This window comes from Prinia subflava, chromosome 2 (assembly GCF_021018805.1).
Source record: "Prinia subflava isolate CZ2003 ecotype Zambia chromosome 2, Cam_Psub_1.2, whole genome shotgun sequence".
Classification (NCBI taxonomy): domain Eukaryota; kingdom Metazoa; phylum Chordata; class Aves; order Passeriformes; family Cisticolidae; genus Prinia; species Prinia subflava.
The window spans coordinates 103570310-103593796 of record NC_086248.1 but is presented as its reverse complement, the minus strand read 5'-3'; the positions used below and the strand labels follow the sequence as shown (position 1 = coordinate 103593796).

The following is a 23487-nucleotide window of genomic DNA, read 5'->3' as shown; positions in this document are numbered from 1 at the left end:
TCCCTTCCCGCACCTTCCCTTCCCTTCCCTTCCCTTCCCTTCCCTTCCCTTCCCTTCCCTTCCCTTCCCTTCCCTTCCCTTCCCTTCCCTTCCCTTCCCTTCCCTTCCCTTCCCTTCCCTTCCCTTCCCTTCCTTCCCTTCCCTTCCCTTCCCTTCCCTTCCCTTCCCTTCCCTTCCCGCACCTTCCCGCACCTTCCCGCACCTTCCCTTCCCGCACCTTCCCTTCCCTTCCCTTCCCGCACCTTCCCTTCCCGCACCTTCCCTTCCCGCACCTTCCCTTCCCTTCCCTTCCCTTCCCTTCCCTTCCCTTCCCTTCCCTTCCCTTCCCTTCCCTTCCCTTCCCTTCCCTTCCCTTCCCTTCCCTTCCCTTCCCTTCCCTTCCCTTCCCTTCCCTTCCCTTCCCTTCCCTTCCCTTCCCTTCCCTTCCCTTCCCTTCCCTTCCCTTCCCTTCCCTTCCCTTCCCTTCCCTTCCCGCACCTTCCCTTCCCGCACCTTCCCTTCCCGCACCTTCCCTTCCCGCACCTTCCCTTCCCGCACCTTCCCTTCCCTTCCCGCACCTTCCCTTCCCGCACCTTCCCTTCCCTTCCCGCACCTTCCCTTCCCGCACCTTCCCTTCCCTTCCCTTCCCTTCCCTTCCCTTCCCTTCCCTTCCCTTCCCTTCCCTTCCCTTCCCTTCCCTTCCCTTCCCTTCCCTTCCCTTCCCTTCCCGCACCTTCCCGCACCTTCCCGCACCTTCCCGCACCTTCCCTTCCCTTCCCTTCCCTTCCCTTCCCTTCCCTTCCCTTCCCTTCCCTTCCCTTCCCTTCCCTTCCCTTCCCTTCCCTTCCCTTCCCGCACCTTCCCTTCCCTTCCCTTCCCTTCCCTTCCCTTCCCTTCCCTTCCCTTCCCTTCCCTTCCCTTCCCTTCCCTTCCCTTCCCTTCCCTTCCCTTCCCTTCCCTTCCCTTCCCTTCCCTTCCCTTCCCTTCCCTTCCCTTCCCTTCCCTTCCCTTCCCTGCCCTGCCCTGCCCTGCCCTGCCCTGCCCTGCCCTGCCCTTCCCTGCCCTTCCCTTCCCTTCCCTTCCCTTCCCTTCCCTTCCCTTCCCTTCCCTTCCCTTCCCTTCCCTTCCCTTCCCTTCCCTTCCCTTCCCTTCCCTTCCCTTCCCTTCCCTTCCCGCACCTTCCCGCACCTTCCCGCACCTTCCCTTCCCTTCCCGCACCTTCCCGCACCTTCCCTTCCCTTCCCTTCCTTTCCCTTCCCGCACCTTCCCGCAGCTTCCCGCACCTTCCCGCACCTTCCCGCACCTTCCCGCACCTTCCCTTCCCTTCCCTTCCCTTCCTTCCCTTCCCTTCCCTTCCCTTCCCTTCCCTTCCCTTCCCGCACCTTCCCTTCCCTTCCCTTCCCGCACCTTCCCTTCCCTTCCATTCCCGCACCTTCCCTTCCCTTCCCGCACCTTCCCTTCCCGCACCTTCCCTTCCCGCACCTTCCCTTCCCGCACCTTCCCTTCCCTTCCCTTCCCGCACCTTCCCTTCCCTTCCCGCACCTTCCCTTCCCGCACCTTCCCTTCCCGCACCTTCCCTTCCCGCACCTTCCCGCACCTTCCCGCACCTTCCCGCACCTTCCCGCACCTTCCCGCACCTTCCCGCACCTTCCCTTCCCTTCCCGCTCCTTCCCTTCCCGCACCTTCCCTTCCCTTCCCGCACCTTCCCTTCCCGCACCTTCCCTTCCCTTCCCTTCCCGCACCTTCCCTTCCCTTCCCGCACCTTCCCTTCCCGCACCTTCCCTTCCCTTCCCTTCCCTTCCCTTCCCTTCCCTTCCCTTCCCTTCCCTTCCCTTCCCTTCCCTTCCCTTCCCTTCCCTTCCCTTCCCTTCCCTTCCCTTCCCTTCCCTTCCTTCCCTTCCCTTCCCTTCCCTTCCCTTCCCTTCCCTTCCCTTCCCTTCCCTTCCCTTCCCGCACCTTCCCGCACCTTCCCGCACCTTCCCTTCCCTTCCCTTCCCTTCCCTTCCTGCACCTTCCCTTCCCTTCCCGCACCTTCCCTTCCCGCACCTTCCCTTCCCGCACCTTCCCTTCCCTTCCCTTCCCTTCCCTTCCTTCCCTTCCCTTCCCTTCCCTTCCCTTCCCTTCCCTTCCCTTCCCTTCCCTTCCCTTCCCTTCCCTTCCCTTCCCTTCCCTTCCCTTCCCTTCCCTTCCCTTCCCTTCCCTTCCCTTCCCTTCCCTTCCCGCACCTTCCCGCACCTTCCCTTCCCTTCCCGCACCTTCCCGCACCTTCCCGCACCTTCCCGCACCTTCCCGCACCTTCCCTTCCCGCACCTTCCCGCACCTTCCCTTCCCGCACCTTCCCTTCCCTTCCCGCACCTTCCCTTCCCTTCCCGCACCTTCCCTTCCCTTCCCGCACCTTCCCTTTTCTTCCCTTCCCTTCCCTTCCCTTCCCTTCCCTTCCCTTCCCTTCCCTTCCCTTCCCTTCCCTTCCCGCACCTTCCCTTCCCTTCCCTTCCCTTCCCTTCCCTTCCCGCACCTTCCCACACCTTCCCGCACCTTCCCGCACCTTCCCGCACCTTCCCGCACCTTCCCCTCCCTTCCCTTCCCTTCCCTTCCCGCACCTTCCCGCACCTTCCCGCACCTTCCCTTCCCTTCCCGCACCTTCCCTTCCCTTCCCTTCCCTTCCCTTCCCTTCCCTTCCCTTCCCTTCCCTTCCCTTCCCTTCCCTTCCCTTCCCTTCCCTTCCCTTCCCTTCCCTTCCCTTCCCTTCCCTTCCCTTCCCTTCCCTTCCCTTCCCTTCCCTTCCCTTCCCTTCCCTTCCCTTCCCTTCCCTTCCCTTCCCTTCCCTTCCCTTCCCTTCCCTTCCCTTCCCTTCCCGCACATTCCCTTCCCGCACCTTCCCTTCCCGCACCTTCCCTTCCCTTCCCGCACCTTCCTTTCCCTTCCCGCACCTTCCCTTCCCGCATCTTCCCTTCCCGCACCTTCCCTTCCCGCACCTTCCCTTCCCGCACCTTCCCGCACCTTCCCTTCCCGCACCTTCCCTTCCCGCACCTTCCCTTCCCGCACCTTCCCGCACCTTCCCTTCCCGCACCTTCCCTTCCCGCACCTTCCCTTCCCGGCCCTGCCCTGCCCTGCCCTGCCCTACCCTCCCCTGCCCTTAAATGAAGTGTAATGCAGAGCAGTGCAATGCAATCCTATGCAATCCAATGGAATCCAATGCAATGGAATCCAATGCAATCCAATACAATCCAATGCAATCCAATGCAATCCAATGCAATCCAATCCAATGCTTGCCCTGCCCTTCCCTTCCCTTCCCTTCCCTTCCCTTCCCTGCCCTGCCCTGCCCTGCCCTGCCCTTCCCTGCCCTGCCCTGCCCTGCCCTGCCCTTAAATGAAATACAAATCAATGCAGAGCAATGCAATCCAATGCAATCCAATGCAATCCAATGCAATCCAATGCAATCCTATGCATTGCAATCCAATGCAATCTACTGCAATCCAATGCAATCCAATGCAATCCAATTCAATGCTTGCCCTTCCCTGCCCTTCCCTTCCTTTCCCTTCCCTGCCCTGCCCTCCCCTGCCCTTCAATGAAATGCAATGCAATGCATTAATTTTGTTTGCTGCCTAGTATCTTGAATGAAATCCAAGCTCTGGTATCCTTTACCTATGAAAGTGTTATGGCCAAAGTTTTTTAGTCCATGACAGCGATGAAGTATTTACTTATCATCTTGGTGAGTGTGAAAATAGCAATTGTAATAATTACATTAAAAAATTCCAAACAACTCTCTGTTTATCAGCAGCGATGTGAATGTGAATTCAAGAGAGTATGGGGAATATTTCTGCTTTGCCACCTAATATATTTTTGTACTAAATAAAACTGTACCAACAAATTGTAAATCTGGATAAAGTTAACAGCCCTTTTGCTCAGGCCAAATCCCAAGTTTCCGATCATTTTACTTCTCTCTTTTGTGTCTTGCCAAATGGCAAGAAACATGTCGGCACAAAAGAAAAATTACTGCTTGAACTGTTCTCCAGTGAATCTGTTTTCTATAAAAACATCTTGGAAAGATAACTCCAAGTAGTTACAAGCAATCTCAAAATGAGTTTAGAAATAAAATAGTAGTAAATGATTAAGTTTTTTTATTAATTACTTGCCAAATTTAAATTGTTAAATCCAGATGTAGATGAGTTTAAGGTGACGTGTGACAGATACATGTGGGATTAAATGAACATAAACTATCTCACTGTTGGTGTGATCAGATCTCCACAATCACATTATTGTTCACTCACCTCAGCGACATAACTGACATTAATTACTAATCTATTTTTCATTACACTGAGGAATAATTAATAAAGTAACAAAACCACTGTCCTGTGAATGACATTCTGGTGCACTCTGAGCATGTAAGAGCATACAAAGTTTGTGATAAGCAAGATCTGTGTTCTAACCTTCTTCTTGCACATTGCAGATAATTTAGGTGTTCCTGGCTCAAAAGTGAGTGGTCTGGAGTTGGTTTTTGTTGGTGTTTTTTGTTTGTTTGTTTTTGTGGTGTTTGTTGGTTTGGTTTGGGGTTGGTGGTTTTTTTGGGGGTTTTTTTTTGTTGTTTTTTTTTTTTTTTTCTTTTTGGGGGGTGGGGGGGGTTGGTTTGTTGGGGTTTTTTTGGTTTTGGTTTTGGTGAGTTTTTTGGTGGTTTTGTTGTTGTTGTTGTTTGTGGGTTTGTTTGTTTGTTTGTTTGGGGGTTTTTGGGGGGGTTTTTTGTTTTTTTTTTTTTGGTGGATGTGTTATAGGACAAGGTCTGTGGGATAAATTCGTGCCAAATGCATGTATTTTCCCCCATTTTTCCCCTCATGAATTGAAGCCGGCCTTCGGGCCTGCCCCTTAGGAAGGGTCGGGAACTTTGGGCAGTAACATTACCAACCCTCCCAGGCGCCACCTGAGCTCCTGAGGCGCCAGTAGCGGGAAGAGGCGGCAGCCCGGTGCAGGTGTCCTCTTCCTCTGGCCGAGCCCCCATTCCAGCGGGTTTTCCTCAGATTCCAGCCCGAGGCGGCTCCAAGGCCGCCTCAGGCGCCGCCTCAGGCGCCGCCTCGAACCTTTTTCTGCTGCTTTTTACCTCAGGATTCGAGAGTGGCGGAGCACCCGCATTCGCGCGCTCTGAGTTGCCTGACCCTCCTCAGCCACTATAGCACCCGTACGGAACCGAAACCGGCACGGCGGCGCCTTAGCCAATCCGCTTCGCTTTTACTCCGCGGCTCCGCTCCCCCGAGCCAATCGCACGGCCGCCCTTTCCTGCCGCGGGCGCTATGGCGGCCGCCACGAGCTGCGGCCGCGTCGCTCTGGGCGCGCTGTCCCGGGATGGCGGCGGGGCCGCGGCGCGGTGGCGGCGGGTCCTGCCCCCGGGCCGCCCCACCCTGCCCTGGGTGTCTGCCCGCGGCGCCGCGGCGGGGTCCAAGCCCGGGCCCGGGCGGGCTGTGACGGTGGAGGTGGGCGGCAGGTGAGGGGCTCTGAGGGGTGGGGGGTGGCAGGGCAGAGCGCTGTTCTGGCTGGACAGTAAGGCAAACATGAGGAAAAACTGGTGCAAAATGCGAAATGTGTAGAGGTTGTCCTCAGTCGAGACGTTCTCTGATGTCGGATCTTGGTGTGCTGCCAAGCCTAATCAGCAAGAAAAGAGACCGAAGCAGTGGAATCAGCCTTGCCATCGCTTAGTCACGGGCATCCGCCAACTAGCAAGGCCTAAGGATGTAGTAGTAAATCAAGATGCTGATGGATGTCTATGTGTACATTGCCAACTTAGCAAAATATTCGAGGCCACCAAGTTGATCCGAGGGGTGAAGACCTCTCTGGTGAGGAAAGGCTGAGAGAATTGAGATTCAGCTTGGAGAAGAAAAGCTTTGGGGTGACCTAATTGTGGCCTTCCAGTACCTGAGAAGAGCTGCCTAGAAGGACGGAGAGGCTATTTATGAAGGGATGGAATGACAGGACAAGGGGGAGCGGGTTAAAACTGAAAGATAGTAAGTTTAGATGGGATATTAGAGAAAAAAATATTCCCTGTGAGATCCTGGCACAGGTTGCCCAGAGAAGCTGTGGCTGTCCCATCCCTGGAAATGTTTAAAGCCAGGTTGGGTGGGACTTGGATCAACCTGGGATAGTGGAGGGGTGGAACTCAATGATCTTCAGGATTCCTCCCCACCCAAACCATTCCTTGATTCTGTAGCTGAACTGTGTTCATTATAACAGTAAAAATCACACCAACAGGTCATAAGGGCCTTGCCCAGGTGTTCCTCTGAGCACATGAACAAGTTACCTGGGATAACTTGTATAGAAATTACTAAGTAATCATAATAGAGGGGCTGTGCTTGGGAAAAAAACAACTCTGGACTTCTGTGTATAAATAGTGGCATGGAAAGTCAGGAGGATGTGCTAGGCTTGTGCAGAAGCACTGAGCACCCAGCACAACTCTAAAATAAATAAATCCTTATTTCACTCTCAAGTGTGTCATCATTGTCTTGTTGCTCTCCATTCTCTGCCACAAAGGAGAGAGTATTCTGCAGCTGTGGTGGGAAGTGTGCAAACAGCTCCCCTCGGCCTATGAGGATGTTTTCCACTGGCTAAACCCCAGCTGGAACATCATCAAAGGTGATGATTCACCTTTGCCTCCAAGGCATGGATGCAGTTACTGGGGATAGCTGATGTGCTACAAGGCTTTGCTTCAAGGTAAAGGAAGCAGGACACTTGAGGTTAAAGCCTTGAAATTTAAGAGGATTTGGTCACTTTTGCTCAGAGTTTCATTTTTTTATCTCTAAGGGGGATTTTTATATCTCTTGTGAAGCATAGTCTTTATTCTGTGCAGTTGGGGCCACAGATGAATGCAGAAATTGCTGGAGAATGTACATGAATTCACCATGAACTCATGTAACAGGTTGTTTGTTTCCTTTAGAAAGATGGAACTGTCTTCTGGAAAACTTGCCAAGTTCGCTGATGGATCTGCTGTTGTTCAGGTAGAAACAAAAAATAGTTAAAATTTGTGTAGCTTCAGAGTTCCTGTATCTTAAAAGTCATTGTTTGGGCATCAGATCTTGTGGGAGATAGAGCCTCAAGTGGCAATTTCATCCCTAATGAAGGGACAGCTGTATTTTATAGGAAAAAATTACATTTGAAAAGCAAAAACAGTGGCATAAAGTGCAGATTTACGTGGTGGTTTTCTGCAGAGTATAATTCCTAAGAATTACTGGTTTGTGAATAAGTTTAGAACATTGGAAGTTACTTTCTGTTCAGATAACTTCATTTTTTACCTATTTTTCTTAACCCAGCTAGGTGACACAGCAGTGATGGTCACAGCAGTCAGCAAAACCAAGCCCTCTCCATCTCAGTTTATGCCATTAGTAGTAAGTATTAATGACAGAATTAGTTTTGTGCTAATCAGTGCTCAACTGAACAGTCATAATCCTTAAATAGTGGAGTTCAGGATACTGGGGAGAGTGGGAAGTGCAAACAGTAGATGACAGACCCTGGACTTCAGAACTGCAGTTGATGATAAAATCCAAGATCTCTGTATGGGTGAGGGATGAGCCTTGGATGTTGTCTGCCTTGGCTTTAGTGAGGCTTTCCTCAAAGCCTCTGTGAACGTTGTCACACCATTCAAGGCCAGATGTTGGGATTTGGTTGTATGGAAGACTGTTTGGATTGTGAGGCTCAAAGGGCTGTGATTGTTAGAGGTGGGAAGTAGATAATTTGGGCTGGAATTGGATGATCCCAGGGGTCCCTTGTGAGGGTTTCTGTGGCTCTGCAGTAAATAATTAGTTATCATTAATAATCCCTGAATTGTCTTTGGAAGGTTGACTACCGGCAGAAAGCTGCTGCAGCAGGAAGAATTCCTACAAACTATCTAAGAAGAGAGCTTGGGTCCACTGATAAAGAAATTCTTACAAGCAGAGTAATAGGTAGGCTGGAACATTTTATTTACAATGTATTTTTAAAAAGTTATAGTTTTCTCATGAATGCTAGAAAATAATAGAAATTTATAACTGCTGTTTGCAGCATCGATTGTTTCTGCAGCAATGTCACAAAAACTTTTAATTTATTGTTCATCAATACAATTGAATATTTAAGGTTATATATGTCATGCTAAAATATCTTGCTGGGTTCTTTGCCTTTTCTTTTTGTTTTTGTTTAAAAACCCCTATTTTGTCAGTTTCTTGTGGGTTCATTGCAAGACAAACTGAATATTAACTACTGAAACTCAACAGCTTTTTAGAGTTTGATAATTTCCTTTGCAGATCGGTCAATCAGGCCACTCTTCCCAGCAGGCTACTTTTATGATACACAGGTAAGTCATGCTACCTTCAAAATGGAAAACTTAGATATGGCCAGAAAAAATTTCATGATACAGGCCCTGTTTTAAGAAAAACTATTTTGGTAACATCAAGGAGGGGTTTGCACTTCACAAACAAGTCTAATGTTGCTTTTTAGTCTGTCATCTCCTTGTCTTAAATTATTTTTACTACATCCTACTTTCCCAATTTTGTTGTCAAGATGCAGGAACAAAATTTAAACTTCTGTACAACACAGTAAAGATGCTAACAGTAAATATTTATATATGGTGTGATACAATATTATCCACTAGTGGGGGTTTATTGTCAGCATTCTATTTTAAATACCTGTAAAAATTCCCATGTGCAGCATAGGCTTGTGTAGAGATGTGGAATGTGGGGGTTTTTAGTGTCCTTAGCTTTGTATTGACAGTTCATAAAAATGTATAGGTCAAAATTATTCATTGTCTTTTATCTTATGCCAGATCCTTTGTAATCTTTTAGCAGTAGATGGTGTCAATGATCCTGATATTCTGGCAATTAATGGAGGTAAGAGGACTGTGAGGAATTGGTGCTTCAGTGGGATTTAATGAAAACAGGTTTCTTCTAATCAGATTTTTGTCTTCCTTTCAGCTTCTGCAGCACTTGCCTTGTCTGATATCCCCTGGAATGGTCCTATTGGTAAGTAAATATTTTGAAACTATGGGTGGTTTTAATGTAATGGAAAACTTAGACCACAGGTGGTACTTTGCTTTTTTAACTAGAAGATGAATCGAAATATTAAATTTCAAGCATTGGAAATAATTTTACAATAGATAAAATTATTGCACTTTGAAGGGATTATTTTTTCTGGACTAAATGCACATATGGGAGGAATTACAATACAGAAATAGTGTACTATAGAGACCAATAAATTAATTTTCTCTTAAGAGAAATGTATTTATTGAAAAGCACTGTTTGGAAAATAGCTGGTTCAGAATACTTTTCTTCGAGGAACTCAAGAAGAGATTTATTTCATTTTGAGTATTTTCTGTGAAGAGAAAAGATCTACCCAAGAACAAAATATTGAACAAGTATCTCTCTTTCAGCTGCCTTTTTTTTCTAGAAAACATGTGCTGAAATGACAAAAAACTCCCGGTACACAGCATTGTGTGTAATACTACTTGACATTATTTATCCTACCTAGTAATAATACCCAAAAGAAAAATAAATAGGTAATTTTGGCTTCTAGATTTGTTCTTGATATCCAGTCAATGTCCTGATATTTTAAAATTAGTCTGTAGCTTTAATTATTGTTATTGGCTGTGTAACTTTCAAAGCAAAGACGCCTTCAAGAACTTCCTTATTATAATAATAAATGACTTCTGGAGTTTTTTTGCAGGTGCAGTGAGAGTAGGGCTGGTGGATGGAGAGACTGTTATCAATCCAACTCGAAAAGAAATGGCCTCTAGTGCTCTAAATTTAGTTGTTGCTGGAGCTCCACAAAGTCAAGTTGGTACGTAGATTAATTGTTGTTTGTTGAGGGCTTGGAAATCTTTGCAGATGTTTTCCTTATCTTTGAAATGTGAATTTTTATACAACAGTATGAGCAATCAACAGTGATAGATAACTGTTGGTTAAGTAAAGTAGATCTGCATATTTATGCAGTTTAATGTTCATCTGTATTTCCTCAGTTGAGTTAGATTGCTACTGAACAATAAAACAGGAATTTACTTCATTTTGATCTTCCCATTGCCAGTTATGCTTGAAGCAACTGCTGAGAACATCTTGCAGCAAGACTTCTGCCATGCCATCAAAGTGGGGGTGAAGCAGACCCAGCAGATCATCCAGGGCATTCAGCAGCTGGTGAAGGAGCGGGGTGTGGTCAAGAGAACTGTCCAGAAATTATTTATTGCTCCTGAAGAGATTGTGGAAGTTGCAAAGAAGTAAGTGCAGAATAAATAATGCAGATGAAGGAATGTTTATAAACATCAGTCTGGTACTTTCACCAGACTGGTATTTCACTAAATACTTTTCAAATATTTAGGCCTCAAAAAAACCCCTAATTACACAAGTGGTTTTTAAGCTGTGTTTTCAAAAATTCTTCCTTTTCTCCCTAAAGACTTGCTTCTAACAAGATCTATGCAGTGTTCACAGATTCAAGCCATGATAAAGTAAGTAATCAATTGTGATATAATTATTTTTTGAATTAATATCATAATGAATCTGTAGTAGGATTGAGTTCTCTAAGTTTTTAGCTCTTTAATTTCTGTCCCTGGAGGTGTTTTACGGAAAGACTGGATGTGCCATGGTCTGGTTGACAAGGTGGTGATCATAGGTTGGACTTGATGATCTCAGAGGTCTTTTTCAACCTCAGTGATATTGAAATTGAAGTTTTTCTCCTTCCCTGCATCTATTTGTAACAGCAATAATAAATTATTCTCTAAGTTCTTACCTACCAGAATATTTGTTTGTATTATGTGGAGGTGGAGGCTGCCTTTTCCCATGGAGTCACGTGGGAAAAATGAGGGGAAATGGGTGCAGGTTACTCCTGAAAGGTTCTGATTTGGCACAGGAGCAATGTTCTCCTTGTCTCTCACTGGGATAATCTTCCCAGGGAAGTGGTGAATTCCTCAATGTAGGACATTTTTAGGATTCAGATGGGGAGGGTGCTGGGCCATCTTGTCTAGACTGTGCTTTTGCCAAGAAAGGTTGGACCACACAATCCTTGAGGTCCCTTCAACCTCATTATTGATTTTTGAATTTGTGTGACAGTTCTGTTTCTTATTCCATAAATTTGCAGTTCTTTAGACCAAACACAGCCCCAAACCTCTGTTGTTTAGGTGTTGTTGTTCTACCCTGTAGAATTAACTGGTTGCAAATCCTGTGTTCTAGATTTCGAGAGATGAGGCAATCAACAAAATAAGGCTTGAAACAGAAGAACAGTTGAAAGGTATTATTTTTTGTTAATGTTTAGAGATTGCCTCAGTGGAGGTAGCACTGCTTGGAGTTAGAGTATGTTCTTTGTTGGAAGCTATTTTAGTAAAAGTTCTATAAAATTAATTTCCCAGCTTCAGATGCAATTTCTTTTCTATACCCAGAAAAATTTCCGGAGGCTGAGCCTTATGAAATCATGGAATCTTTCAATGTGGTTTCAAAGGATATTTTTAGAAATCTTGTGCTAGGTGAATATAGAAGGTGGGTACGTCAAACTCCTACTGATGACATTTCTGTCAGCTTTTAATCCAAGACTATGGTTTAACTGATCTCTTAATTTCCCTTTGTCACTTCAGGTGTGATGGGAGAGATTTGACTTCCCTCAGAGACATTAAATGTGAAGTGAACATGTTCAAAATGCTTCATGGCTCAGCCTTATTTCAAAGGGGTCAAACACAGGTAGTGTCACTTAAACATCAGAAATGATCAGTGAATTATCAAAAGCTGAAAGATTGGGGTCTTTCATTTAAATGCCGGGTTTCCTTTTTCTTCACATTTAAATAGTAATAAGAGAAATGGTGTGTAGGTTGGTAAGTACATTGCTGTGTAGGGCACTGCTAAATTGTGACATCATGAGAAATCTTCTAAAAGCAACTTCATACGCAGCCTGAACCAAATAGGGAAATTTCACCCAAAAAGTTGCAATAACTAGAGGATTTTTTTTTATCTTCTTTGCCAAAAGTGTCAGCTCTTCCGTGGATGGAATTAAGATCATACTCGAGATTTGGTCTTCTGTACTTTTATAGCTCCTTTTGCTCTAAAACTGTCAGCCATTGATCTTACTTCTTGTTACACTGACGTAGGGTGGCAGTTGCAAACAGGGATTTGCTCCTCAGTGTTGTCCCCTCTGGTCCCATTAAAAATAACACCCACTGCAGGTCCGTGTGGGAAACAGGCGCAAACATCCTGGCTGCAGCTGGCCCTGTCTCTTAAATGTTTCTTAGGAAGCAAACTGCTCTTGGTTCCCACTTAAGAATCATTAAATTAGTATTTTTAAATGGGATTGCTTGTAAGATTTTGTGATCTTTACATATTACTGTTATTACAGAATAACTTTGTATGAAGGAGAGAAAAAGTTTGTACAAGTGGTAGCTGATGGCATCTCATTTGCTGCTGAACTCATTCTTTGATTCTTCATAAACAGTAACATTTGTGAAGGCTGGAAGGGTTTAAGAGGGGTTTTTTATTTTAGCTATTTTTTATTTTAGGTTCTGTGTACAGTTACATTTGACTCTCTAGAATCGAGTGTAAAATCAGATGTTATCTCCACAGCAGTGAGGTATGTATATCTTGGTGTTTTGTCAGTAGTAACAAGAGGGTGAGCATTTAAGCACATTTGATAAAATTCCCTTGAACTTTGACACAAATACTTTTTTAGGACTGAAAAATGTGTAAAATTAGACTTTAAATTGGCCTGTTTTCCAGAGATCCTAGCAGTGGGTTTGTGTTAGGGTGATATTAATTCCATAGCACACATTTGAAACTGTAGAGTGTTACAAGTAACATTCAGTCTGGTTTATATATTCAAAATATGTGTGGAAAATTTAACTTGGGATGTAGTGAGCTGGTCCTTGTGCTTTGAACACTTCATTGCTGAAGATTAAAGTGAAATCCTTTCCCTTTAAAGCCACATTTCAGTGATTTCATCCCAGTGTGGCAGCTTTAACATTTTAATGTCTCGGTTTTACTGTAGTTAAATCTTTGTTACCCTGGAAGAGTTTGTCCATATTCTCTAATTTTGATAACTTGGGGGTGATCAGCAAATGCATTCAATTTTTGGGTTTGGCTGGGTCCCTGTGTAAACATAACAATATTAGTTTGAATGACCTATTGTGTGTAAAACATGTTTGGTTGCTTCTTTTTTGACATGGTCTTGTTTTTAATTAATAGTGGAATAAAAGATAAAAACTTCATGCTGCATTATGAGGTGAGACACTTCCTATGTTACAGCTTTCTGCATGATTCACTAAAGGGCTTTGTTTTTCTTTTGAAGGTGTAGGTGATTACTTCCAAGATTATAAATTAGCTCTAGATTTGCTATAAGGTATTTATGCTAATTCATGCATTAATTGATATGAGCAGAAGTGCTTTCCTGAAAAGCAGTAGGTGATTTGTAAATTGGCATTTTATATGGGCTTTTTAATGGCATAACATTAGGTGAGCACCTTCAGAACAGGTTCTTGCTGAAAGCAGGATTAACCTGTGTTATTATTTTTAGTAAAATATATGAATATGTTCAGCTGATGTGGCACAGCAATAGTAAAAAAATGCTTTTACATCTTGGATCTCTCTCAGCCTTTGGAGCTTGCCCAAAGTATTTCCTACAGGCAACAGGCAGATCTTGTTCCATTATCTCTGTGATAGAAATAACATTTCTGCTAGGTTGTTTGACAAGTTTCTTTGGAGGAAGCTTCTTGTGTTCTGTCTTAGCTACTTTGCTACTGCTTTATTCTCTTTTGTCCTGTGGAAGTAAAACATTTACTAAACATTACCTAAACTGGTCCTGGTTTGCAAACCAAGTGAATGATACAAGTCATGTGGTGATTTGATTATTGAGATGCACTGAAACTTCAAAGATGTTTTTCTAAGTATATGTTTTAAAATGGAAAAGAAAAGCAGGTTGATTTTCTGTATACACATTTTTTGCTTCATAGTTTCCACCTTATGCAACCAATGAGATTGGCAAAGTTACTGGGATGAACAGGAGAGAGCTTGGACATGGTAAGCCCAGACTACAGAAATCCCATGCTGTAAGTTCCAATATTTTATCTGATTTTTTATCTATGGATCACTTAGTGGTTGTTTTGGGTTTTTTTTAAACAGGTGCACTGGCAGAACGAGCTTTGAAACCAGTTATACCCCAGGATTTCCCATTCACAATTCGAGTTACTTCTGAAGTCTTAGAATCGAATGGTATTAGGACTTTCTTGTTTTTAACCTAGTGCTGGAGACTAAATTTGGTTCTTAGAAAGCTTAGGTTTGACAAACTTGATTTATAAGCATGCTAAATAATAGATTTCAGTTTAAATGTTCTTAATAACTATTACCTGAAATATTTAAAATTAAAAGCATGTACATATTCATGAACAATGGACCCTTCTTGGTTTAGTAAAATTGTATTTGGGGGCATTTTTATGCTACAGGATGAGAAAAATAACTAGCTTGTATTGAGACACATTTTTCAGTGTTTAATCCCTGTTTTTTTCCTGTGTTCCCACTCCAGGGTCCTCCTCAATGGCTTCTGCATGCGGTGGAAGTTTGGCCCTAATGGATGCAGGTACAAAATATGGCAGTTCTAAGGATAAACTGCATGTGATAATGTGTTACAGGATCTGGAATTGCCCAAAGGCTTCAAAAATGTTTTTTGTTTTTGCCACTCTCAGGAGTTCCAGTGTCGAATGCAGTGGCAGGTGTAGCCATAGGCCTCGTTACCAAGTGCAGTCATGGAAAAGGGGATATTGAGGACTATCGCTTGTTGACAGACATCCTGGTGAGTGTTTCTCACATTGTTATTGTTGCTGTTTAGTGCTGAAAAATACCTCTCTTGGGCACCTTCTGTAACCTTTTTCCCAGTCAATTCTGGAACATCACTCCTGGAAAAATTAGTTGCATCTTTTCTGTTTTATCTCCAAAGTTCTTCCCTTATTTTGAAAAGTTTGTATGAAATGTCCAGTCACGTTTCTTATTTTTTGTGTTATTAGTTATTTAAGCATTTGTAAGCTTGCTCCTTCCAATTAATGTTGTCTTTCCTCATGGGAGAAAAAGATGAATTACCTACTGAAAGACACAATATATTGGGTGGAGAATGAACACGTGGAAGAGTGGGCTGGGGAGGAAAATGTGCAGCTACAGACAGGACAAGAGCAGCTGTGGATCAGAAACTTGTTCACAAAAGCTCTTAATTTCCAAGGAGAGAAAGGAACAGTGTTAATCCTGAACAGCAAAATAAAGCTGAAGAAAACTTGGAAGTCTCAAAAGTATTTCCTCTGTACTTTTGATATAGTGGGATAAAATAACTCCAGCTTGATTTTGTCTGTGCTGGCAGGGAATTGAAGATTACTATGGAGATATGGATTTCAAGATGGCAGGCACCAATAAAGGGATAACAGCACTGCAGGTATTGTGACATGAGATCTTCCTCAAGTGAAACTCTGAGAGAGTATTAGCAGAGCTTTCCTGACATGTTGATGGCACTTAATTCTTCTCATGTCAGGTTGATCTCAAGCTGCCAGGAATACCATTAAAAATTGTGGTGGAAGCTATTCAGCAAGCTACAGGTAGGTCTGTTCTTCAATTTACACTCATCATATTAAATGATAAATGGTATTTAGTTTCATGAAACTAAATAATAGACTAATCATTTTTTGTTCTCATTGTGATAAAAATCAAGCTTCTGTCTTTATGAAATAGGTTTGGCTTAATCAATAAGCTCCACACTAACTTCGAACTAACTTCAGCCATTGCATGATTTGGACTAACACACATTACATGACTTTGTTTAAATCTAACAGGATAACGTTATAAAAATAACAGCAAGCTTTCTCTCATTTCACATAAATTCAGCTATATTTACAAGTGAAACTTGCTGCCATCTGTATTTCTAACATGTGCAGCTAAAATATTCTTGAAGCACATGGTTTAATTAGGATTTAATGAGCTGTAAAACTTCCAGCTTGACATGCTCCAGCTAGGCAGGAGACAGGTTTTGACAAGGAATTTTTTTTACTGTGTAACAAAAATATCATATATTTATGTTAATCATATGCAAAATTATTGATTTTTTTATTATTATTCCCTCTAGCTGCAAAGAGGGAGATTTTACAAATTATGAACCAAACACTGGCAAAACCCAGACCTAACAGAAAAGAAAGTGGACCAGTTGTAGGTAATGTTATTGTGTGAATTCATAGCTTTCATAATTACCTTTTAACAATAAAGTTCTCCTTAAAATAGCAGATTTTTTAAATGATCGATTGTTATATATTTTTTTCCTTTGCCCCATGGGGATAATTTGTGGAGGGGTTTTGGTTATTTTTGGTTATTTTGGGGGGATTTTTACTGCCATGTGGGCAACACTTCTGTTTCAGTGTACATCAGAAAACAGAATTTAAGTGAAGTTATGTGAAGCTCTCACAAAATCAGAATTGATATAGATGAGAGTCTCAGTATGGCTTAAGGTAATTTACAGTCATCAGAGTGTATTTTGTGTCTTCATTTATTTCAGTTCTTACCTGTAATTACATCCTTGTTCAGCAAATACCACAGGTAGCTGTAAGAGATTAAAAGCTAAAGTAATATGCCTTTTTGTGTGATAGCTTTCAAGATGACTGTATTTAACACTTCAAAGGACTTCTAAATGTTCTTTCAGAAACTATCCACGTTCCATTATCAAAAAGATTAAGATTCATTGGTCCTGGGGCTTATAACTTGAAAAAACTTCAAGCACAGACTGGTGAGACATTCTTGATCCTGTGGTAATTCATCCTCATGTGTTTCCCTTTGTTTCAGACTTGTATGTTGAGCTGTTTCAATGCTCAGTGCAAACCGAAAATGAAAAAAAAATGGGGTGGAGAAAAGGAGGAAAAATCCTATTTCCTTTTGGTTGCAAGCCTGTGTGGTCTGGCCACAGAGCTCTAGAAGGGCAAAGAATTTTACCATTCTGGCTCCAAAACACTTTCATTGCCCTCAGCTATTAATACAAGTACTATTAAAAATCTCTGTGAAAACCCTCAACATTTATTCAGGGTGTTTTTTCCTGGCTTTAAAGGATTTTAAAAATAATTTTGTGTTCCTTTATAGCCCACAAGTTTTATCGAGGTATTTGTAAGGAGGTAGTCGCCATATGCGATTGTTCAGTGCCTAAATTGAACAAGATTAAATAATGATTAGAAATCTGAGGTCTTAATGAGTGTGCAAAACCATTCTGCTCTGAGCAATTCTTTACTGAGTGTGACTTTTCTGCAATATGCCCCTAAGTGGCTCTCCTAAATCTCCATTTTCAGGTGTGACTGTAAGTCAGCTGGATGAAGAGACATATTCTGTGTTTGCCCCCACACCGGGGGCAATGCACGAAGCCAGGGAATTCATTGGGGAAATCTGCAAAGATGATGTAAGGACAGACTTCTGCCTTTAACTTTCTCAGTTTGCTCTTTGTGACTGTCTTACTGGTTTCTTTTTTCTTTTTTTTTTCTTCTACAGCAAGAAGTTAATTTGGAATTTGGGGCAATTTATACAGCCACAATTACTGAAATAAGGTATAAAAAGTGCTTTGGAGTTGAAATTAACTTACTTACATAGCTGTATTCCTGATACGTAAATATGATGTAAAATAATCATTGGTTTTTTAAGAGTGCCAAACTTATGCTGGGGATATTGGCACCTGCATCATTTCTGATACTTTCTCTGGTGAAAATATTTTGTTTCCTGATAAAGCTGGGCTTTTTTTGCTGTTTGTTTCATTTTTAGAATGTCTCTAAATTATAAAACTTAAGGCTTTTTTCGTCTTTGAATCTGAAAGCAATGGTATGAATTTGCTTTCCACTTTTCGTTACAATATTTGTCTTGTAAAATTACATTTTGGATGGTACCTGTTACTGAAATACTGCCCTGAAATAAGAAATTCTTATCCACTTTCAGTTAAGGAAAAATGAGTGGACGTGTTATGGTGGGTAAAAGATTTTTAAGAAGGGATAAGTAAAATTTTGTTTATAAGAAGTTTATAAATGCTTGCTTTGGGGACCATATGGAGAGTGAAATGTAGAGTTTTCTTGATGCACTTTGAAGTAACTGTGCTGTTTCCTGCTGCAGAGATTCTGGAGTGATGGTAAAACTGTATGCAAACATGACCCCAGTATTACTTCATAATTCACAGCTGGATCAAAGAAAGGTAACCCATCCTTAAACAAGTATAAAATGGACAATTAGATTTATTTTTAACCAATTAGCATGGCTGTAACACAATTACTGTTGTTCCATAGTCCATTTCCATGTTAAAAGCTGTTAAGGAGCAGTACTTTTTTGTTCTGTTTTTTCCTGCCCTGTACATAAAGCTGCAAAGAATCAACTGTGTGATTGCTGCAGTCATTTACACCAAGTTCTTTGGCCCTGCAATGCCCTTTTCCCTGTAATATTAAAAAACCTGTTGTTCCTAAGGTAGCGCTGAGCCACTGGGTTGAAGGGTAGCATGAAGAACCCCTGAAAGAAGGGATTTTTATAACTCTTGATAATTTTATTTCTGAAAAACTCTGTGTCCTAGATTAAACACCCTAGTGCCCTGGGATTAGAAGTTGGACAAGAAATTCAGGTAATAATTTTTTTAAGTTTAAAATGCTAATAAAAAGCTGTTTATATTTTAAATTTTTTTTTTGTAGTAGTTATTTATTTAGTGTTTATGAAGAAAATATTTTTCCATATTGGATTCCCTTTCTGTGTTAAAGACCTGATCATTCAAATTAGATTTATTTAATGTCATACTCTTGCTATCTAGGTACCACAGTGTTTGACAGCAATATAGGCTGAAGGATGCCTATTTATGGCTTTTCTGGCATCAAATTGATAAAAACTCAAACCCAACCCTCCATCTTTTAAGGAACATGCTATTTCCAGCTTTTGAAGTTGGTCAGAGTGAAAGTGCTTTGCTTCCTTACCAGGTTAAATACTTTGGCCGTGATCCCACTGATGGCAGAATGAGGCTTTCACGTAAAATTCTGCAGTCCCCAGCCACCAGCACCCTGAAAACCCTGACAGACAAAAACAGCATTGCCCTGGGAGGGGCTGTTCCTCAGACATCCACCACATCCCAGTGACAGGTAAGGCCAGCGGAGCAGCTTCAGCTGACTCAGGGTTGCACTTGACAGCTCTGCTGAGGAATTGTGGCACTCTGGGTTTGTAGTGAGCAGTTACCCATCAGTGCTGTGCAGGGACTGCTTGCCAGTTGTGTTGGAGCTTGTTGGGAGTTACCAACTGGCCCTTCACACGCTGTAGCCGTAGAAAGTTTGATATTAAAAAACTGGTTCAGATGGTCTCGGGCAGTCTAGACAGCCCCCTCTGTCCAAAACAAACTTAGTTGTTCATCTCCAACATCCCTTTTCTCTACCTTTTAAAGAAAAAACCCAAAGAGGGTATTGGAAGAGAAGAAAAAATAAGCTGCTTTCTTGATTAAGTCAATAGTGGAGAAGAATTCAGTCAATTAATGAAATGGCCAAAGCTTTTCCTTAGGAGTAGTTTTCCAGCAGGTATTTGACTGTCAGAAGGCTTATGCCTTAACTTTTCCCAGAATTTGAGTGAGTTGTCTTGTTCTTAGAAAGCTGCTAGAACAGGAAGATGTCTGATGTTAAAATCAGGAGCAGTTACACAGCAAGATTGGCAAATGCACAGTGCACCAGTGGGAACTCAAGAAAATCTGTGGCAACCCTCTAGGAATGACTGACAGCACAAAAAGAAGGGAAAATTCACTGAAGAAATCTTGGTTTTAAGGAATGTTTTTGAATCTCATACCTTGATATAACGAGTTGGTTACACAAAGTGTTTTCTCTCTTTCAGGAAAGAAGGTGTGATGGTGAAAATACAAGTGACCTTTGCTAGAACTTCTACTTGTCTTCACAAGAATCTGCAGGTGGATGGTAGTGAATCATATTTATAAAATAGACACTATTTATGCTTAAAGGTGATGTAGAACTTCAAATCCTTCAAATTAATTAAAAACTTTAAAATAAAATCAGAAACAAGCAATGCCCTCATCTTGTGTAGCAAGATTGAGATGAGAATACAAGAGCATGGAATTCTGTGGACTGAGAAGATGATATTTCAGTGCTAAAGATTATTCTCTTTTGAGTTGTCCACTCAAAATAAAACTGTGAATATGGGAAGTAAGAAGTGAACAGCTCTTTTGTGGGAGAAGGCATTATCCTGTACACTTGGTCAAGAGTTTTACTGGCTTTTCAGTGTACAAGAACACTGAGCAAGACATAAAGACTTAGAATTATCACCTTTAACAGGATGGATGCTGTTTTAGATTAACGCATCACTCTTAAAAGGTTCAGACCTGCTACAGTATGTGAGCAGACTATGGCTGAAACATCACCCCTTATCACCTGGGTTCATTAAAACATTAAAATTAAAATACTTTTTTTGGACTGAACAATTGATGTGATAAATCTTCCCCTAAAACACTCTCTAAAACACTAAGACAGTCTTAATCCCTCTATTAATTATGTTGCATCAGTGAGTTCACTGATCTCTTTTAGACTTCAAAACATTTCCCAGGGGCTCATTAGTATTACTCGTTTTTCTACTGTGAGGTACAGACTTTGAAAATCAAACAGGGTCCTTCTGATGTTCACCATTTTTATGCAGAACTAATAAGAAAACCAACTTCCCACCTGATGTCAAGTGGGCTCTGAACCTCCTGGAAAAAAACCAAAGCATTGGGGAGAGAAGAAATGGGAATGTACAGTAAAAAATATTCCTTTTTTTTTAATCTAAGTTGAAGTATTAAAGAAGAAAAAGTGACTGGTGTACTGCTCTGTAGTTGTCTCTGTCTTTCATCATGTAAGATTGAAAAATTGAAAAAAGTTTGGAAAGATTGAAGAAAGATTTCTTTGGCAATCTTTATCTCCTCTTTGAGGGCTGTGTCTTATTTCTTAGTAAGAATTCAGATGTCACTTCTTAGTGACAGTTGACTGATCCATAATTGTTACATATGAATAGTGTTAATAAAATTATGTAGGTCAGTGTTAAAGTCCCTGAACAGAAACTCAGATGTTGCCATTTCTGGTAACTCTTCACAGAAATGGACCTCCCCAGTCTATGTGGTTTTCCAAGGTTTATCTCCCTTTATTGTACAGTAATTTCTGAGAGGCTGTATTGTGGAGCTGGTCTCAGTAAAGCAGCTACTGCAGTGCTGGGGCATTGTCTGTTTGGTAGATGATGATAAAAGAGCAAAATTACTTTAATGTTGCTGCAGGAGAACCTGTACAGTCAGCCTGACTTACTGCATCTGGAACCAGCTTTAGGCCCTATGGGAAGGGGCGGGGGAAGAACACTCTTGGGATGTGGCTGGGAGGGGCAGAAAGCAGCTGCTCTTACCTGAGGAGAGAAGCTCAATGGGAGCCAAGAGTTGAGTAAGCGTGTGCTGCTCTGACCCTGGAGGGAACGACATCCCAGGCTCTCTGAGAGCCGGCACGGGGCTGTGGCAGGAGGCACTTTGCTCTCAGGTGGGATCAGCTATGATCAGAAATCAGGTGGGTCCAAAGTGCTTGAGAGAACAAGCTCAGTCCTTCTGCAGCAGATGGTTTTTTGTTTGAAATAGTGATTCATTTCTTTCTTACTGCTCAACATGATGAGCTTCTGTAAGGACCTGTCTTAAATGGAGCCATTGAAAGGGATTGCCTTGGAGAGTGAAGCTGGGCAGGGGCAGCATTGTAGCTGCTCAGGAGGGCCAGAAATGCCTTTATTTGACAAGCCTGTAGTTTTCATGCAGGTGCAAAGTGCTGGGGTATCTTTAAATTCCAGCAATAAGTATTACAAATGCTATCATAAAAGTGTAAGAGCTGGCCTAATTGTACTTCTGGGATTACCTGCCAGAGGGAATGATACAGTCTCTTAATTTCACTCCAAGAAATTTTAAGTGATTTATGAATGAGTTGTCTGTCTTGCTTGGGAAAACAAAAAAAAAAAAAAAAAGGAGCTCTGCTGTTCATGTTGTGACACTTGTGAGTTGCTCTATCTGCTGTCTACCGTAATGAAATCTTTTGTTTTCATGAAGAACAGGGAATTCTTAACACTGGTAGCTTGATGGCAGTAATGGAAAAGGATGAGCTGCTGGCAGGTGGAACACCACAATGGAAAACGTTGCTTTACTTTCTGTGCATCCTAAAGAGCAGACTCCGATAATTTCCTGGTCTTAGCCTGGGTTTAAATCCAGTATGTAACATTTGCTGGGGCAAGTATTGCACGTCTTGTCCAGGTAAAGCCCCCAGAACTGACTTGCTGGTTGTGGGTACCAATGGCAGGGTCTTGCTAGGCTTTACAACCCCCCAGATGCTGTTTTGGGCAAAGACGCCCCACATCTGAGTGAGTGCAATCTCAGGGTGTTCTGGAGTGATATTTTTCCACAGAGGTCGTGTTGAGTTCATGCCTGGAGAGATCATGGATTTATTTCACAGCTGAAGCATGAGAAATAGTTTTTCATGCCAATTCTAATTCACGTATCTCCTTTCTGTAGCTATTCACCATAAGAATTTGCTCCAAAACACTCTGCTGTGGTTTCTTGCTGTTTTATATATTCTGGGAAGTGCTGCATTTAATCATGAGTAGAAGTCACGCATTTATTTTTGTGCATTTGGTTTGAAGAGCTAAAAAGCATGCACATAAGTTGGGGAGAGGGGAGAGAGAGTTCATGAGCAGCAGATGTCCTGAGGCAGAAATATGCTGTGGCCATTAGGGTTTGTGTTTCTTTTTGTGTGTTTGCTTTTTACTGAGCTTTCTCTAAGGTAGAAATACGCTCAGTGTGTAAAACCTTGAGAGGAAAGGCCACTAAAACAGCAGGGAAGGCTTGTGTGGAACCTGACTGTAAACTGGTTCACGTGACTCAATCCAGGGTTTTGAAACCACTTAACATGGTCTTTTTATAGTTACTGACTCACTTATCCATAGTGATGCACATGTCCCAAAGTGTGCCCCTATACAGCCAAATATAAGTGTATACAGTAATTCTCAGAGGTGAATCTCATATTTTCTTGGTGCCCAAGAATGTTACTTAGATGCTAGGTTTTCTGAATCTGCCCAGAGAATGTTTGGAAAAGTTGCACATAATTACTTAGAGTGAGATAGTTTGTTGGAAACTCTTTCCCTTCCTCTGGAAGGACATTTGAACTTGAGAGCAGCGAAATGCCAGTCGGGTAAATAAGAGGCATACCGGTGTAACTGCTTTTACGGTGAGGCAAGAGCCAGGAAAGTCCGGCTTTGTCTGGGAATGAGGCACGCCCTGGCCTCAGGAGAGCTTGCCCTTCCTCCTTCCCTTTCAGAGGCTCAAAAATTGGGTTCAGAGACACTTTCAAGCTCCCCTCGTCCCCAGTTTCCTGCTCTTTCACGCAGCTTGACTCCTTGAACACTTTGGGGTCTTTTTTCCCTACTCTACACAAGCACAGAGATGTATTTCTTTTTTTATTTGTAGTACAGAGGAAATATGTAGATGGTGTTTAGTGTGGAAAACGTAAGATTTACAGACTCCACGATGCTTGGC

The 23487-nt window shown here is 42.6% G+C and overlaps 1 protein-coding gene across 1 annotated transcript; it reads left to right on the top strand.

The window, feature by feature from the left end:
• Positions 1 to 4725: 4725 nt before the first annotated feature.
• Positions 4726 to 20855, top strand: PNPT1 (polyribonucleotide nucleotidyltransferase 1). The gene is made up of 29 exons (XM_063391398.1): positions 4726 to 5452; positions 6896 to 6956; positions 7269 to 7343; positions 7793 to 7898; positions 8235 to 8284; positions 8753 to 8816; positions 8901 to 8948; positions 9649 to 9762; positions 10006 to 10192; positions 10369 to 10420; positions 11142 to 11199; positions 11348 to 11444; positions 11540 to 11642; positions 12452 to 12522; positions 13134 to 13170; positions 13898 to 13964; positions 14067 to 14156; positions 14467 to 14520; positions 14627 to 14733; positions 15289 to 15360; positions 15457 to 15520; positions 16045 to 16128; positions 16612 to 16695; positions 17246 to 17352; positions 17442 to 17497; positions 18051 to 18129; positions 18499 to 18546; positions 18893 to 19051; positions 19785 to 20855. Exons 1-28 carry the CDS (start codon positions 5262 to 5264, stop codon positions 19046 to 19048), a joined length of 2382 nt encoding a protein of 793 aa, XP_063247468.1. The 5' UTR covers positions 4726 to 5261; the 3' UTR covers positions 19049 to 19051; positions 19785 to 20855.
• The last annotated feature ends 2632 nt before the right edge of the window (positions 20856 to 23487 follow it).

What these genes read in the sequence shown, in the direction of transcription:
- PNPT1 (XM_063391398.1), top strand. Translation starts at nt 5,262, where the DNA reads ATGGCGGCCGCCACGAGCTGCGGCCGCGTCGCTCTGGGCGCGCTGTCC. An exon ending in TCTTACAAGCAGAGTAATAG is followed by an intron (nt 7,899 to 8,234) that starts GTAGGCTGGAAC and finishes TTTCCTTTGCAG; the next exon opens with ATCGGTCAATCAGGCCACTC. An exon ending in AAAACTTCAAGCACAGACTG is followed by an intron (nt 16,696 to 17,245) that starts GTGAGACATTCT and finishes CTCCATTTTCAG; the next exon opens with GTGTGACTGTAAGTCAGCTG.